At 42.4% G+C, this 18,357-nt stretch overlaps 1 protein-coding gene across 6 annotated transcripts in view; it reads left to right on the forward strand.

Annotated features, from left to right (window-relative positions):
* Positions 1–15,453, forward strand: part of ARHGAP26 (Rho GTPase activating protein 26) — a 302,495-nt gene extending 287,042 nt beyond the window's left edge. For 3 of the 6 annotated variants that reach the window (XM_039485733.1, XM_039485735.1, XM_039485734.1), the window contains 2 exons: positions 3,312–3,403; positions 9,793–11,796. In XM_039485733.1, the coding sequence (XP_039341667.1) occupies positions 3,312–3,403; positions 9,793–9,881 (181 nt within the window). In that variant the 3' untranslated portion in view covers positions 9,882–11,796. Of the gene's footprint in view, positions 1–3,311; positions 3,404–9,792; positions 11,797–12,971; positions 13,685–14,764 lie in introns of those variants that run through there. The other 3 variants (XR_005583882.1, XM_039485732.1, XM_039485731.1) reach the window with 3 other exon arrangements.
* The last annotated feature ends 2,904 nt before the right edge of the window (positions 15,454–18,357 follow it).

Here is an 18,357-nt window from a genome sequence, read left to right on the forward strand (position 1 = left end):
AGTCGGAAGCTGGAGAAAATAGGTTCAACCAAGTTTTGTTTTGAAAAAACTCAAAATCTCAAAGCAAATCTCAGAATGTTGTGGTGGGAGAGATGATTATGAACTCTCATGAGACAAATAAACTCTACTTCTTACTGCTCTTTATTTGTTGTTGTTTGGGGAAGGAGCCAGGAGTTCTTTGGGTTGTCATGAGCTTGTTTTGGTTTCCTATTTATATTGAATGAAAGTGGTACTAACAGAAAAAGGTCTTTTTTGATGAACGAGCTCCTGCAAAGGAAAGTGACCTAACTTTTTTTTAAATGCATGTGTTCATTTAGCAAGTCCTGGAATTCTACAGTGTCTTAGAACCCAAATATGCTCTCTTCGTCAACCAAAGTATGATAGGGTACAGTTATCCCTGGCAAAGGACGTGGTAAATCCTGAAAAGGTGGATTTCTTCCCAAAAGACCATGCACAGAGACAGATAGGATCTATCATTAGAAATCAACCTTGAGAGAAGATGAGGAACATCAAGCTGTCCTGAACGAAACCTCACACAACATCGAACTGGGGCAATAGAACTTTTCTTTCAGGGAGAAAGGTGCTCAGGACTTTACTCCATAATGAGAAAAAGATCTAGAGGAGTCCAGGCTGTGTTAGATCTCAAGATGGAAGATGGAGAGTCTAGCTCCCGCTGTCGCTGCAATCTCTCCAGGAAACAGCCTGATAGTGCCACCAAGAAGCTTATCTGCATATTCCAGTCAGGCCCTGTTTCTGGTTTTCTTTAGTTCACCTATGGAAATTGCCACTATCTCCAGGAAACGTTACCCTTAAGTCTGTTCTGTGTTCCCAGAATGTTCATAAAGGCATTGATCGTGATAATAGCCAGGAGTAGTACACTGACTCATATTTATTAGATGATACACATGTCAGGGCCTCATCATAAGGCATCTTGTGGGAAGTGACCTAGAAGACTGCATCAGATTGGCTTACACAGCACCCTCTTGTGGACCACCATGGCACTATGCACGCTGCCTCAGTTTCCCCTCTGAGGGAGCTGGAACTATTTTCAACATGTGATGAAACATAATGAAAAGGCAAGTGACGATTCTCTTCAGAGTGGTTCGGTCTTTCAGTGGCAAAAGCCCAAGAAAATGAAGGACCCTCCCTCCACAATCCAGACCCCCAGAGCCTGACCACAGAGCCCAGCCTTTCAGGTTGTACTATATGTACTGAGAACATTGTCAAGGTCAGGGAAGCCACAGAGCATCAACTTTCCAAAGAGAAGAGCAGTCAGGTTGGGTCTTTGTGGCTTCCATGATCAACTGAGGTAGGAATATACCCTGATCTATTCAGGCAGTGTAAATAAATCCCCTCAGGATTGTGGGTCAGGGTGGGGGTACAAGAAGTTCACGTCTAAATGCCAAAGCGATCTAGGCATTTAAAGTAATGCTCATAAAAAGAGCACTGAGCTCAGTTCAACAAGGCATTATTGTTGTTTGAATCGACTGACACCAGTTCAGAGTTTTCATACTGCTTTGGAAGCACTTGATTGGCTTGAGAGCCAAAATCTTGACACCTTCTTGACAAGTCTATGCTGCCTCTGGTATCTGTATGAGCAGAGGCACAGCCCAAATATCTTGGACTGTGTGTCTCAGTAAGGAACTGGACAGGTAACAAACATTCCATTTCCAAGGCTGATGCATATAGCCAAACCCACTTTACAAGTGTTCTGCCTTCCAGGACTCCCAATTCAGGCTCAAGGAGGCTTCCATTTTTCTGGTGGGTTTTCCATCTGAGGCAGAGTCAGCATACAGCTTCCTGCATGATTGTCTCACTGAAATGGGAGGGATATCCCAGTTTCCTTATTTCCAAAACTGCAAAATATGCTACATAAAATATACTCTACTCTTCTGCTTAAAATACAACAATAAAGACTGATCAGTCTTGTTTTACCTTAAGACAGAAAAGGAAGGGTGAGCTAACTCTTCCCCACCTGACTAGAAATCTGAGATATATCTCAGTTTATGTTGTGGTCTTCTGATTGAAGCAAGAGCCAGAGACTCCTGCATTCTGTTCCCCGCTTTACCAGTGAATTGCTGGTTGGCTTTTGGATGTGAATGCTTTCTGCCTGAGTTTACCCTGGAGGTCCGACTGGTGAAAAGCTTATTTGTTTCCATAGCAACTTATGGATGTGACTCCTGAGAAACAATTGCTGCTGCTAAGAGGAAAATTAACACCTTTGAGATGCCATCCTGGTGAAGATTTTTACCTACCTCCTGGATGGCAAAGAAGATGAAATATTGTTAGAGAAAAGCAGACCAGTTGTTGGGAAATAAACTTATGTACTTAGGTCACGTCAGGCATAGAGATGGAAATAATCTTGAGAAAGCTATCATGGATGGAATGGTGGGAGGTCGTCATAGTAGGAACAACCAGTGAGGAGATCAATAGATGGTATGAGGCAGGTCATGGGAAGGTCATCTGCTGAGGTGCAAAGTTAGTCATGAATTAAGAATGCTTCTGAAAATTCTGTTATGAGGTCACCAGTCTTCAGACATGAATAAATGAACTTTACATTACATTAGAGTTTACCCCACTGCAAAGTGGAGATAATACAGAGGCAGGTTTTGAAATTTAATGTTTGTAAAGGGTTTTGAGACTCTCAGGTGGTGGGTTCTGAAAAAGGGCAACAAATTATTAATAGAAGTTACTTATTGTTCTGTTTTGGAAGTGCTCGTCTGTGGGTGCAGAGTCGTTCCCAGGAACTAGAACACTGCAGATACAGCTAGAAATGAACTCTAAAATATTTTTTGGGTAAATGTTAAAAACAAACCACCCTGACTGATTTACAGTGTCAATGAGTGACTACTAATGCTGCCTGCCTGTCTGCCCCAAGTAGGAACTAGGTTTTTAGTTAGACATTTCTCTTCAGTGACTCACAAAATATTCCCAACTTACTCTGGCCTTATTTAGTTCTCCCCTTTAATGGACAGGAAACTCTTCCAGTGACCTCTGATTTAGTGCTGCTCAGTGTGTTGGGCAACTCTGTACGTGCCCTGTTCCTCAGTGCTTCAGTTTTGCTCACACTGAAATTTCCAATATGGTGAAATGGGACTCTGGAGGAAGTGATATCTCTGAGAGAGCTTGACTTTATCTGAAATATTTTGAATTTTTTCTCCCCTGACCTAGGTAACCTTTTCACCTTGAGCCCTTCCATTTGACATCTTCCTCAAAAATTCCCCAAGAGAGTGGGGATGGAAATTGTGTTATATTTTTAATAGAGATTTTCTTTTTTGTGTCAAATACATTCTCTTTCTCTATTTTCACAGCTCACCATTCCGGAAAGCCAGAGCTTTGTATGCTTGCAAAGCAGAACATGACTCAGAGCTCTCCTTCACGGCAGGCATCATATTCGATAATGGTGAGTCTTAAGTTCCCAAGCATGGACAGTATAATGTAATACAAAATGCTTCACAGAGGGAGAAGAGAGAGAGAGACTGTTGAAAGCTACAAAGAAGAAGAAAGGTTTTACAGAGATGATGTTAAGGAGAGGAAGAGGTCTGATTTTCAGAGGTGCTGAAAACCCACAGCTCGTGTTGACTGGAGTGCTCAGCATCACTGAAAATCAGGCCCCCTGGAGCTGATTTTGTGTGTGTGGGAGTTAAAGGTGCTTCACCCCTCATAGGAAGTGCTCAGCACTCATCAGGACTGAGCCTTTTGAGGGAAGAAGAATTGTTGGGGAAGTACAGGTGGGAAGGAGAAGCCTCGAGAAGGACAATGCTGGAAGTTTATAATCTGCCATCATACAGGTTTCATTATAACAAACTACCACCATTGCCTTTGGTTAGCACCAGATAGTCAACTCATGCATTGAAAATGGAGGGAAATTACAGGATGTGACCATGCTTCATCTTTCAGTGGAGAACAGGCTGGCATCATCACCTTGTATACATACGTGGGTGAAAATTAAGTGGAGGGGTTGCAGCGATCCCCAGGGCTATGTTTAGGAACACAGAATGTGTGCGCTAATCTTTAATAAGTAAAAATTTAATGTAATGTTTAGCATGGGAGCACCATCCACCTCATTGCAGTGATACACAGGGATGAAAACCTGTGAAAACAAAGCTAATGAGTCCTCTCTCAATCTGAAAACCAATACTGCTTTGAGTTGCTTTCCTCTTCTAACCCAATGCGTTCTTGCTAGTTGCTGATAGGTACATCTCTACCCCCGATAGAACGTGACCTGATATAACACGAATTCGGATATAACGCGGTAAAGCAACGGGAAGTCCCAGGCCCTTTAAAGCGCCACCCGAGCCTCACTGCTTTACTGCATTATATCTGAATTCATGTGGAGCCCCGGGCCCTTTAAATCCCCACCTGAGCCCCGCTGCCAGAACTCCAGCGGTGATTTACAGGGCCCAGGGCTCTCCACAGCGGCCGGAGCCCCAGGCCCTTTAAATCCCCGCTGGGGCTCTGGCAGGCAGGCTCGGGCAGTGATTTAAAGGGCCAGAGGCTCCAACCGCTGCGGGGAGCCCAGGGCCCTTTAAATCCCTGCCCGAGCCCCGCTGCCAGAGCTAGGTGGGGCGCCAGGTACCAGGAGACATGGATCTGTTCCTGGAGCCCAGCCAGGCATGGAGGGCAGAGAGTGATCGGCAGAGAGGGTCGGGTCGGTTGGTCACCCCTCCTGTGTGAGAGAGGTATACAGGAGTGTGTGTGTCTCACCAGTCCCCATGTGTGTGTGGAGGGGGAGGGGGTTGGGATGTGTGTGCCATTCCTCCCATTGTGAACCCTAAAGCCTTAAAGATACGAAGGTAAATAAAAAGACTCCAACTATGCAGTATTTCTTTTTAATGGGCTCAGTCATGTTGATGTTAATGTGAACGCTTAATGTTGTAGTTATGTTCCTGAAAAATGAAACTTTAAGCTAAACAATGTTAAGCAAATCCAATTTCCCTGTAAGAATTAATGTAAATAGGGGGGGTTGGGTTCCAGGGAAATTTTTTTCACCAGACCAAAAAACTATGTATTATATAGATATACACACAGTATACATTTTAAACAAACAATTTAACACTGTTTGCAGCTATGATGATTGTGAAGCTTGGTTGAGGTGGTGAAGTTAGAGGGTGGAAGAGGGAGGGATATTTCCCAGGAAATGCCTTGCTGCTAAATTATGCACTACCACACTGCTGACCCTTCAAGGGTTAACACATTGTTAGCCTCTCACACAAGGCAGTAGGAACACAAGGAAGAGGAGACAGCATAGCAGACAGAGACAGACTGATTCCTGAGCAGCTTTCTAGGTGAATGTGACAGAGACAGATTAGCTTTTGAATATTGTACCAGAGCTGCACTATGACACTGCTGTAATAGTTCATGCACCAGATGAAAAGGGGGAAACGAGTGTCTTACTCTGAACTGTAATATGCATGTCCTTTTTCTCCTACACACTGCTGGGACTTGGGGTAGGTAGACTGAAATCAGTTTTTTATGGGAGTTGTTCCTAAAAAACATAGATTTTTCTTGATGGAAGAAACAGACAAAGGGTCAAAAATATTATGCTCAATGGAATTCTTCAATATTGTCTTGGATATAGTTGCATTATATGGAAAGGATTTTCTACCACTTCCCAGACTGTCTTGGGCTTTATTGTCGTGTATGTTGTCACTTTGGAAGCAGCTGCCACATTCTCTTTTTGTCCCCTCCTTGTTAATTAGCACAGTTCCCTCTTTGAGCTTGTGACAAAGGCCAGCAACTAAACAGGTACAAGTTTGATTTAAATATCAGGTGCTTGCTAGATAAAAATTGATGGATCGTTCAAGAAAACACAGAGAATTCCCTAATCACTTAGTGTTTTCCTAATAACTCTAACAGATAAAACACTGGTCACTGGAAAGGAAATTAAATAGACACTATCTGGTTGATGATGTCCCCGTTTTAGTTATTGTGATAATGAGGTTTTTGGGAAACCTAATATTAATAGCAATGGTTTCAAATACTCTTTTGAAGGTCGACAGTTTTTTCTTTGGATTTAACTAGTATTCTGCAGCAATTGCAGGGCAAGTTTCCCTGCATCTCTCAGAACACTTCAGAATCTTTATTGTATTTATCCTCACATGCAGCTGTGAGGTAAGGAACTGTTGTTAGCCTTTCTGTGCCTCAGTTATCCCCAAGGTCACACAGGAGGTCTGGTGGAGCATTGACTTGAACCCGGGTTTCATGGGTGTTAGACTAGGGCCCTAACCACTGGACCATCCTGTCTATGGCATATGTGTCAAGATGTACATGGAAAGAATTTTAATAATTCTTACATATTAATAATCTAAAGCATGGGTTCCCACCCTGAGGCTTGTAAATAGGTGTCAGGGGATTTGCAACCACTGTGTCCTTACCATAGTGCTAAATGGGAGGGGATCCCCAGCTAGACAGAAGGGAGAGGCGAGGGAGTCTTGTTAGGGAAGAGGTTAAGAACCATTATCTGTCAAGTATTAGTGACACAGATTAGGAAATGTGGTCAATAGTTTTATTAAACCTAACATTCAGACTTGATTTTCTAAAGTTAGGTGCCTGTATCTAGCCACTTATTTAGGTGCCTAAATAGAGATGTAGGGCCTGTTTTCCATGGTTGCTGAACATCCACAGATCATGTGGTCTACAACAGGAGTTGTGGATACTCAGCTTTTATGTAAATTGGCTCGTAGGTGATTCATTTTAAACGCACGTTTAAAAATGTTGGCCATATTTTTAGTGACTGTCCCTTTAAATTAACCTAAAAACCATCTTAATTGCTGCTGCCAGATCTTGTGATTTGTAAGCTGTAAATGTGGAAAAGTTGTGTTCTATTTGTATTCTCATTTTATACAGTAGTGGGGAGAAAATGCTGTTAAGATGCTCTCTAGCATCTACCATATGTGTGATGCTTTATCAGACAGCATCGTGAAAGAAATTAATGGCTCTCTCAGGGATGTTAGTCATTTTTAAAGGAAGAGAAGAGTAGTACCTGGAACCCATGTGACTTTCAATAAAAGCATTATCCTGAGCCCATTTACTGAGACCTAGAATTTGAAGATTGTGCAAACCCTCGCTGTGGGGAAAGACCACACACGGGCACACACAGCAGCTGGACCTATTCTGCTCAGTGCAACCATTTGCAAGCACAGGCAGTGAGAAGCTCTTACTCACATACAATGTATGCTCCCTCAGTCACAATTTCAAAAGTTTCTAAGGAGGGATGGGTGTTTCCTAGGTGCCTGCTAGAGATAGACACATTGCTGAAAAGGGATGCCCTTTGTGACACATGATCAATATAGGAAACCTAGTGCTACAGATAGTAAATCGATATCTAATCAGCTTTAATGGGCATGGTCAATTTTATTTAATCTAAAAATTAGCCTACAACGGATCCCCTGGTAAGCTGAGCCCTTCTGGGACTCTAGTCAAGTGCATTTCCTTTCCCAAGCTGATCACTATAGCCTCTGACAATATAAAAAAAAAACAAATAACACAAAAATTGCAAGGGATCCAACCACCTCTTTAAGTGACAGCATTACATGTCTTAAAGACAAGTAGATGCCTTCACTGTAGGAGAAGGATTCAGTGGCCCATTCAAACCCCAGTTAAACAGTGATGCCGAGCTACCTGTTTTTTTTCCCCTTCTCCTCCTGCATCCCAATAAGTACGTCTCCCTACAAGGTGTCCCCCTAAGTAGTGCAGAATGTAGACCACATGGGGCATTGGTGGGCATGTAGCAGTCTTTTTTTGGCAACTGGAAGGGCTTTTGGTAATTGGAGAGGTGTCTGGGCTTTCTTTGAAGATTTAGTAAGGGTTTAATGGGTGAACTGCGATTTCAAGCAGGCTGTGAGTATGTTGTTCAGGGAGAGATTATGTAGGTTATCTGCAACTAGAACAGAACTGAGAGGGAAGGTTTGGAACAGAGTTTAGGTAGGTGGGAGTAGGCAGGAGTTTTTCTTCCTTTTGTGGGGCCCATTTTTTCTTTGGAATTCTCCCCAGAAACCATGTTATTAGAAAGGTCAAAGCCAGGAAATTCAGATAAGTCTGAAAGGTTGATTGGCTGTCGTCATCTGATAATTTACCTTGTCAGAGCATGGAATACTTTTGTGCTTGCATCAGCTTAACCCGTGTTTATAAAATAAGCACTTTCCCATTAATTTGTTCCATATCCTAGTGTTATGTGACTGTGCAGATAAAATACTCCAGCATCCCACAGCAACTACTCAGAATGTCTCATTTTATAGAAGTGATACTGCAGTGTTTTGATTCCTTTCTAGAAAATGCTAGTATTTTTTCTTATGGAAGCTGGTGAGGCCCAGACCAGGAAGTGCAGAATCATATGACAGTGAGGCTAACCACATTTTTTGAACTTCAAATAAGTCTTATCTCAAGGGTTGGGGGTATTTTGAATGCATTGTGATATCGAAACATATTCTCTCCCGCCACCTTCCCCCCCAAAAAAACCTTCAGCCCCTGATCATTACTGGGAAACTTGTTCTTTACCTGGGTGCTTGGCTCTTTGTCCCTGAATCTGTATTCAGTGCAGAACTTGGAGGAGGGAGTGTTTTTCTAAACCAAGCCCAGAAAGTCATGTTAATGCACACAGCAGAGTGTGAAAGAGCTTTAATTTCTCAACTTCTTTAGAAAACTAGTTTATGTAATTAAAACAATATTTAAAACAAGACAGCAAGGCCCAGTTCTCTGCTGAGAGTGGCTTTTATATTATCAGCACACAAACAGGAATAGCTCCTTCATAATTCTTCCTTCCTTCCTTCTTTCTGCTGGCCAGGGCCTGTGACCGGGCTTATATAATCCTCTCGTCATCACAATGGTTTCCCCAAACAGAGAGAGAATTTCTTCATGCCATGTTAAAAAACCACATGCACAAAGAGCAAGCCAAAGCAAGGCTAGGAAGGGTGGAGACAGGAAGAGTTCTAGACCCCAGGATCTGAGTGGACAGAAGGAAGAGAAGGAGTTTTTAAGACCACAGGATAGGACGGGAGAGAGATGAGGAGGAAGTTTTAGACCACAGGAGCTAGAGGGACAAAGTAGGGGAAATGGTTTTAGACCTTGGGGTCCAGAGAGAGAGAGGGGGAAAGCAGATGTGTATACCCTGAGGTCTGCAGGGAGGGAGGGGAGAGGAGAAGCCATTTTAGACAACAGGATCCAGCGAGAAGGGAAATGGGAGAAATTATAAACCTAAGGATCTAGAGAGGGGAAAAAGTGGAAAGAAGCCATTTCAGACCTGAGGTTCTGATGCTCGGCAGTTTGAATGTGGGACTCTGTAGGGATGGGGAAATGAGAAGCAGCTTCAGTATCTGAAGAGCAGGGGAAATGGAGAAGGGTTTTTAGATCAATCAGCTGCAGGGGGAGAGCGGAGGCCTCTAAGCAGATGATTTAGACCCCAGGCTCTGGAGACAGAGGAAAATGAATAAGGGACTTTGGAAATAGGATACAAGTGAATCCCTGGGATAATGCATCTGAAGTGGGTGGCCCCAGGTTCCTGACAGTTGCAGCAGAAATTTGCATTTCTCCTGTGTGGTGGAGAGGGGAAATGATTCCAATACTGATCTCTAATGCAAGTGCAGGAAATAGCTTCTTGTCACCATTGTCCCAGAGAGCTTCAAACCACAGCAAGGAGAAGGGAGGCTACTTTCTCTTTGCTGCTGTACAGGAGAATTCAAAACTTGCCATAACTGAGTGAGATTGGTTGTGGGTGAAAATGTTCTTATTTCCTTTCCACTAGAAAATGTCCCTTGTAAGCTTGATATTAATATCCTTCTGTTCTCTCCTCAGTTCATCCATCTCAGGAGCCTGGCTGGTTGGAAGGGACTCTGAATGGGAAGACAGGACTAATCCCTGAAAACTACGTGGAGTTCCTATAACTTTGGGCACAGAAGCAACACTGCTGAGCTTTACATGGTATCCATGACAACTGCTGATTAGAGTGTTGTAGATCATTTGCTCTTTGCCACTGTGAAATGCAGGGTGAAGGACTTTCCAATTCCTATTGAAATTAATGTTTATACGAATGATAATGTATATGTCTCCTTCGTGATCTATTGTGGTGTGTGCAAATATACTGCAGAAGGGGCGGTCAGAGGCTCCGTGGAGGTCATTCAACTCTTCCAACTTCTAGTAAACGTGTGTGATTCCTACAGCCACTGCTCCCATGTTCTCAACTTTGTTCCTTTTGTTGAGCCATTGGCTCAGCGAAGTGCAGGAGCTTAAAAAGGCGCATTAATACCCATTTCAGGGCCCTATTCTGCAAACTCTTGATTTGAACTAGTAGACCCACTGACATCAACCTTGACTTCAGTGGAACTGCTTATGTGAGTACTGTTAGCACAAATCCAGGGTATGTAGATTGGACCTTAAGCCACCATTTCACATTGTGGGGAGGAGATTATGTTGGAGAGAGGAGGCTGTTGCCATTTCTTGCTCACAAATTCTCCCCTCTTTGTTGAATCAGCCAAAATTAATCTTTTATTGGCTAACAGCAAAGCAATCTCTCTCTCATATAGCTGTGAGGAGGGGAGAGGTTAAGGTACTGTTTACATATGTCAAATCACTAAACATTTCTGCAGCAGCAGTTTACACAGCCCTGAGCCATCTTTGACGGGATTCAGTCCAGTCTCAACAAACGCAACACACCATACCCTGGTGCTGATGATAGCCCTACTTACTTAGTATTATATTTTTTTAAAATGCCACTGTTTTCTGATGGTGAAAGCAAAAACAAAGGAAGTTGAATGATCTCTGTGGGTTGAGCGCAAGATCAGCTGTGAATTTTCAGTGCTCTGAGCATCAGCACAATAGAGGAGAGAATATTTTGGACCAAACCTTTCATAACTTTTTTTTTAGATTTAGATTTATGCTGGGTAAACATCTGTGATCTGTGCAGCCGGCATTTCCTTCCTGGAAGGCAAGATGCAGCTCATGATAAATACCACTTGTTTTGTGTGACTTGCTGATTCGTATCATCACTTACCAATGCACATTGTAGAGAGAGGAATCCATGCTTACTGAATGCCCGGGCCACTCTTACGTCAATTTTGGTTACATTTGCCACTCATTGCAGTTGCTTTTATAGATGGCGTCTTTTATTGCAGCCTAGCATATAGTCCGGTGATGCCAAGTCCATGCAGTACTGATTATACAAAGTAAATCTTTTGTAGCTATATAAGCATTTATTGTTCATGTAGCCAATTGAAATTCTAAGGAAAACAAACAATTAGTCCTTCCAGTGATTTTTATTTTCCCCCTCTGCGCTGCCCTTAGAAAGTCTTGAAGCCTCCTCTGTTGAGTACCCAGTTTGGGATAGAGTCACTCCAGTCTTGTATTGTTCTCGAGAAAGTTTTTTGCATAGTCCTTAGCACAGCTCAAATTATATTTAAAAAGAAAAGTCAAACTTTCCTGATATTTTGGCAAGTGCTACAACGTTTTATAATAGAAAAGCATAAGAAAAGCTGGTGTCTTGGCAGGAAGAATTATTTGTCTAGCTATCACATTATCATGCAGAGATGGGATTTAGGGAATGGATTTATTTTCTGTTTTAATTATTTTTTAAGAACATGAGTGCTTGAATTGCTGTATGTTTCACTTTTTATTGTTGGAAAAAATCATATGTAAATAGAATAATTTGAAATATCATGAGGGAAAGTTCTGTTTGATATTTGTAGCGGAGCTGTAATGAGCTAGATGTTCCATGGATATTTGAAACCAGTTTACAGGGAAAAACACACAGGCACACAACCTAACCTTTAAACATGTTGACCTTTTCTTTCATTTTGTCACGTACTATGCCAGCCAGCTGGATTGAGTTTTTGCTCACTTTTTAATTTCATTTACATTAATTAAACTTCCTAGACTTTGGGGTTGGAAGGAGACAATCTAATATATATTATACATAAAAGATACGATACACAATATATATTTATTATGCCATCACGCACATATGTGTGTGGGAGAGATATAATGCACACACACGCCTTTGTGGGTTTTCTCAGAAAACTGGAACCAAGCTAAGGGCTTTCTTTACTTACGTCTATATGTGACAGAGACGGGAGAAAGTATATCTTAGCTTCGTGGCAGTTTGCTTGCCTTTCCTTCATCAAAAAAATAATTAAAAGGTTAGAAATTGTTGAAGAAAGATAATGGACTGTTAAGGATGAAAAACAAGTGATTGGCAGACCTGTGCAGAGGGAGAATGGACAGATTTCCAGCATATCCACATTAAAAATAAAAATAAAAAATAGCCAGGTACAGAAGTTACTTAGCTAAAGCTCGCTCTTACTATTCACTGATTGACTTTTAGAAGCCACTGGTACCTGACTGTTCTGGGTTACTTTAATGTCATACTTGTGAGCTACACAGTGTGACTGTCTGTGAACAAATTGGTAGGTAAGATCATACCCTCTTTGGACAGGAGTGGTTAGATTGTCAGGGAAAGTAACTGACTATAACTAACTCTGTCCTATAGTATTTTCTGGTTTGAAAATTAATCAAATTAAGAGGATAAAATGGCCGGAGGGGTGGGGGTAGGATTCATAATGGGATAGAGGAGAGGTTGTTTCACCAATATGCTGTGGATTTAAATCCACCCTCACATGTTAGCAGCTAAAAAAATTTACCAGCTGATTTCTGTTTGGTCTCCTGTATGAAATTACTTGGTTGGTCTTCATCCATATCCCAGGGGACAAGTGTCTGTATTGCAATATTCATCACTACGATGAACCCTCATTGGCCTTTGTGTTGACACCAACAAAGAAAAACCAAAGATTTTGAATGGGCAATGGAGAGTGAAATAACTTTTCAGCTCAGAGGTGAAGGACACCCCCCACTGCAAGCAGGATGGTATAACGTACACTACTGTTATGCTGCTATGCTGAACCTGTTTTGTGGGTAGACAGAGGGTTTCATCCTCCATGACTGTCAGTCAGGCATGTTTGTTCAGCTTTGTCCCCTCTATGCAGATGATGTCTGGATTCTATGGCCCCTCCCTCACCTGAAGAGATTGGGCTTCTGTTTCTTTGGTCTCTGTCCAACGCTCCCAGTCATTAGGTAGGCTGGCATATTTCACCAACATTAAATTCAACTGAAAAAATTTGAAAGATTTAAAACACAAAAAGAAACCCATTTGCTTCTCAAGACAACCTGTCTGAAAGTAATTTGTTTCCACAAAATGAGTTACTTTAAAAAATAAGCTGGTTCTGTGTACTTAGCTCTTGTAATCACTTCTTTTTAATGACCCCGCCCAGAGGCCTCATTTAAGCGAATGGGAGTCATGCAGTTTGAACCTTTGGCAGCTGTTTTTAAAAATATACTCCTCTTTGCTCAAATGGATTCAACGGCCACCAAACAGACCCATTGGCTATTTACTGCTTGATCCATAAAAGTCAGGTGGGGTCTTTTCATTGATTTCAATGGGTTTTGGACCAGGCCTTAAGAGAGTTAATCCCGATTCGTTAAGGCCCCAAGCTGTGTGAAGCTCAATTAAAGTTATTGGTCCTATTTTTGGAGTAAGGAACTACTCAATCTGAGTAAGGGTCTCAGAACCTGTCCCTAATCTGTAGGTATCAGAGATTCCTATTCAACTCTTCTTAGTCAGACATAATATTCCCTCCTCAATGGGAGTTTTCCCTGAGTTTTAAGGCCTAAATAGCCACCTGAACCACTATAACTAATCACAGCAGTTTTCCTTCAATAGCTTACTGTAGTTGAGCCATTAAAGGAGGGAGGGAGGGAGGGAGATATCCAGAGAAAAGAAAATGCTCAGTGTAAAAATGCCATTTTGAAAAGCTTTATTAATATTTATACCAACTATTTACAATATACAGCTACATTCTTTAATACCTTAACAAGGATGTCCCATAATGCTGTAATTATCAGTGTTTAACAGATATTATGCAAAGCTGTTTAAAAGCATTTAATGAGATATGAAGAGTGTTAAATGCAATGTGGGTGCATGTTTAATACATGAATGAAGGTTATTTTCAAGCGTACTGTAAATGCTGTATAAAGTAATAAATATTAATAAAGTCTTTATAAATGGCACCTCCATGGAAAATATCCCATAAAAATTGCTGATTTAAACGTCAGATTCAGTGTTTTAGTTTTGTAGGATTCAGTAATTGTTAAATGGTATGTTGTTTGGGTGTAACTTTTTATTTTAACCTTTACAATCTGGCACAGAAGTTCTGAAAGATTCACTCAGTGTGTGGCTCTAATGCAGTCCCTGTTAGCAAGCTCATTATGTTCCATTCTTCGATAGGTTTGGGTGACAAGCCATGTAAAGTGGTAATATGATTTTGAATTAAATATCTGTTCTACTTGCTGCTGCTGCTAAGCTCCTTTCTATGGGAAAGGATGGACTGGAAGCTTGCACTTGAAGCAACCTTTTCATTTTTGCCAGAAAAGAAGCTATTATGTAAAATATGCTGTCTTTTCAAAGGTTGCTAGCTCCATTGTGTGCTACGCAGCTACACTAATCAGTACCACTCTGTCACCTCTGACCTCTCTGTGATGGTCAGATTTTAAATTCAGAAGACACCAGTGGTGACAGTCACAGAAGGGCATGCTCATCTCTGTGTTAAGCTGACCACAAACATTGCAGTCATTCTGTGATAACTAATCATATCAAACATGTGCTTCTGCAGTGATCCTTAATTTACTATTTTCTCAGCATGCTCCCCATCCACACAAACCTAATAGCACAGGTATGGTAAGATTGCCTTTTCTCCAATCTTTTTTTGTCCTTTCTTTCTAGGTCACAGGTAGCCTGCAAGCCAAAACTGTCCCGTTGAGTTCTGCAGTGCAGCTGATAGCAACCTCATGTTGAATAGGGAGATTGCAGGTGACAGCTCAAAGCTCTATCTTGAGCCAACAGCAGGCTAAGTAGCAGCTACTGTACATGTATCAGAGGCAGTGCCTGCTTCACAGTCATTGTGTTAGATTGTCACTTTTAAAAACCGTAGTTTTTATGTGATATGAGTCTGTCAGTGCTTACACTCTGGCAGTTTTCTTCCCAGAACTTCACCTCCCATATGAAAAAGTCTTGTAGAATTTAGTAAGGATGAAACCGAAAGGGTTTCGTAGAAATTACTTTTACAGCCTATACTGTTTGATAGAGAATGAGATCCTGTCATTAGACTTCTGTTGGTCGGCTTAAAGGTTATCATTCTCCATTAATTCTCTATTAAAATCGATAGGACTTTGTCACAAGGGATCAATTAAAAATGAAGACTTTATAATTGTTTTATTCAAGCAAGAAGGAAATGCTGAGAAATAAAAAGAATGACCCAGAAGGTTAAAAGAAATAAAATGCAGCTAATTGGAGTGTGTAAAGAAGTCCAGTTTACATCTCCAATATTTGTATTATTAACGCCATACTTTATTGTGTTCTAAGGCAGGGGTTCTCACAACAAATTTTTTGTGGCCTCAGAGTACAGCCACCAACTCTTGCTGGTAGCCGCTCTGACAATTTTTCCTAAAATACTTTAGGAGAAACAAATAAATATGCACATCAAAATCCGTGCAATTTATTTATTGCTAGCTAGTAAGTCTGTTGCTGTGAAAAGTGATTTTTTGGTACATTTGTTAATATCACTTTTCACAGCCTCCCAGCTAGCTAACAAGTCTCTGCTGTGAAAAGGGAGCAAGCCTGGGGACAAATTAAGCCTTGGATGGGGAGGTGGATAGGCAGCAGGGACCAGGGGCGATGAGGGGTGGGAGAGGCAGGGGGAGCCAGAGCCTGAGGGATTAGGCCCCAGGAAGGAGCTTGAAGCCCTGGGGCCGTAACCTGAAGCCCTGCAGACAGGAGATGGGGCCTTCTGGCCAAGGGACGTGGCTGGAGCCTGCCACCCCACCATCCCAGGGCTGAAGCCCGAGCCCCACCACTCCTGGGAAGGTGAGGAACTCACAGGCTGGCTGCTCCTCCAGGATTGTGCCCCAGGTGTCTGCAGAGGAGGGCAGGGCCCAACCTCTGCTGGCAGCCCCAGCAACCAACACCAAGGTGGCATATCCAGAATCAACAGGGAGGGGCATCTGCTTTGCCCTCCCAGTCACTGCCCAGGAGGCTGTGGCCGCCAGAAAAGCCCCTGGTAGCCTCATGCAGCCACAGTGGCCGCATTTGAGAAACGCTGCTCTAAGGAATTACCGTACTTTACCATCTATCTACTATCCTCTCTTCCCCAGCTCATCCCTGTGTTGCAGCAATTCAGCAACTCCACTCAAGCATTGCCTCTTATTGTATTGTAGGACAGCGACTGATTCTCTGTTCATATGAAGATCTCTAGCAAAACTTCCCATTAGGATACCAGTGCCATGCGGCAGCTGTTAAAATTCCTTTGCTTGGAAATCTGGAAACTGATTATGCTTCTCTTGCCATGGGAAAATGCAGAGGGTTTGTGATGAACGTCACTTGCTCCCAACCTGGATTTGGAGCTTTTGACTCCAAAGCCGACCCTGAGCCCCTAGCAACTTTCACTTGGGTCTGTGAGGCATGGACAGCCAATGAGATGCTGACATTTTATTCTTTGGAAGTTTTTAAGAACTGTTTGCAGCTAATGGCCAACTGTTCCAAACCTGAGTGTCTAACATTAGTCACCTAAACTTATATTTGGGTTTGAAAGTGGAAGTGGAAGTTGTGGGGGCTCAGTCTCTGAAAAATCAGACCACTGGGGAGATGCACCCAAGTCTGCAAACTTTAGCCCAAGTGTCTTGTTTCCCTTTACCACGGCACTTCTCCATGACATGCTAGGTGAGGCTGTATGGAGAATGCTGCATGAACAGTACTGGGGCTGAATGATTTATTGTCCCATGTTAGGAATGATCTCATGACTTCTGCATGGGAATTTGTCAGGTCATTTCTAATGAGTCACAATGTTTGGCAACATGCTCTCGCCATGTCACATATTTGGTTTGTCCAACTTTACAAAGATTACTTCCCCCCTCCCTTTTTTTCCCCAAAATCACTTGCCAAATGTATTAAAAATACAAAATGATGTAAATACGTGTAGTGGAGGCGTGCAGATGTGCTCACACAACACAGCACATACAGAGTAATTTGTTTACACATAGAGAGAAGCACATAGCCAAACACCTGAATCTTTAATCCCCTTGGGACAGGAATTATAAATTGTAGGACATCTGAATTGAAATCTTACCACTTCTGAAGGGAAAAGTCACAATGGGAGGAGTGACCAGTGTTAGAAATAGTTGGACAGCTGGTGCTATTAATGTTCTTCACACAAATGGCCTTGGAAGCATGAGTTGTGTTATTTCAATCACCTATTAGGTCCCACAGCCACTACTAGGTATGGTGTACTGTTATTATCGTACCTGTTCCTAGCCATATTTACACAAGTCTGATAAAGGGAATGTGTATCCTATTGGGAGGAACTTTGTAAAATCAGAGTAACGCACTTGTGCCAGCACCACAGTCTGATTTGATTTGCATGGTTAATTACTCATCCAAAACCAAAACAAACCCCATCCCCCAGCCACCACCAAGCAACCTAAGGCTGTGACCTTTCCAGACCAGCTGAATCCCTCAAATCCTTGATTGATCAGGTCCTGAAGGATGCAGCGTTAACCGGTGAGAACAGCAATGCCTGAGCCATCTGTTGTTTCCCCTAGACAAGCGTGGAGGCTCAGATTATGCTGATTTGCGTAATCCATGTATTATCACTGTGTTAATTGGACGGTGCTGTGGAGTCACTTTGGAATGTGATCTCTCTGTAAATCACTGTACCAAGGGGTTCACATTGCAGTGGGGGAGGGGGAGTCCCTTCAGGCAGGAGTAGAGCTGTGGCTCACTTGTCACTGTAGAATATAACTGCAAGGTCTGGTCAGCACATTGGGTTTGGATTGCAGATGTGTCCTGTTTAGCTTTATTGATTTTTGAACTACGCAAATGGAGTGGGGGTTGGTTTCCCCCCCCCCGCCCATTTCTTTCAAAGAAAGGGAGAGCTCAGCACCGCCAAGAACTATACAGTACATAGGAATAGTCTGGAGATGATGTATCCCCTGCTGTGGAGGCACTCAGATTCTCTGCAGAGCAGAGCAGGGCAAGGCATTAGAGAGATTCAGCCAGCCAGAGGGAGAGAGCTCTAAGGATAATATAATAACTAAAATTAACCATTCTGAAGTCTGACCGGCTGGCCTGCCTCTTTTTAAATGCTGCTTGATAACTGAAAATAAAGGAGAAATAAGGAAAATGAGGCACAGTTAGAAGAACCTCAGTGTTCCAGGTGGCAAAAGGAGGATAAATAATGATAACTGTATTTTTTTCTGCTGTTTGAAGATGTCGGGACGCTGTGTGTACAGGGTGCAGTAATGGAGTCCAGAGCCACTGTCCTG

The sequence above is a fragment of the Mauremys reevesii genome, linkage group 8, assembly GCF_016161935.1.
Source record: "Mauremys reevesii isolate NIE-2019 linkage group 8, ASM1616193v1, whole genome shotgun sequence".
In the NCBI taxonomy this organism is placed as follows: domain Eukaryota; kingdom Metazoa; phylum Chordata; order Testudines; family Geoemydidae; genus Mauremys; species Mauremys reevesii.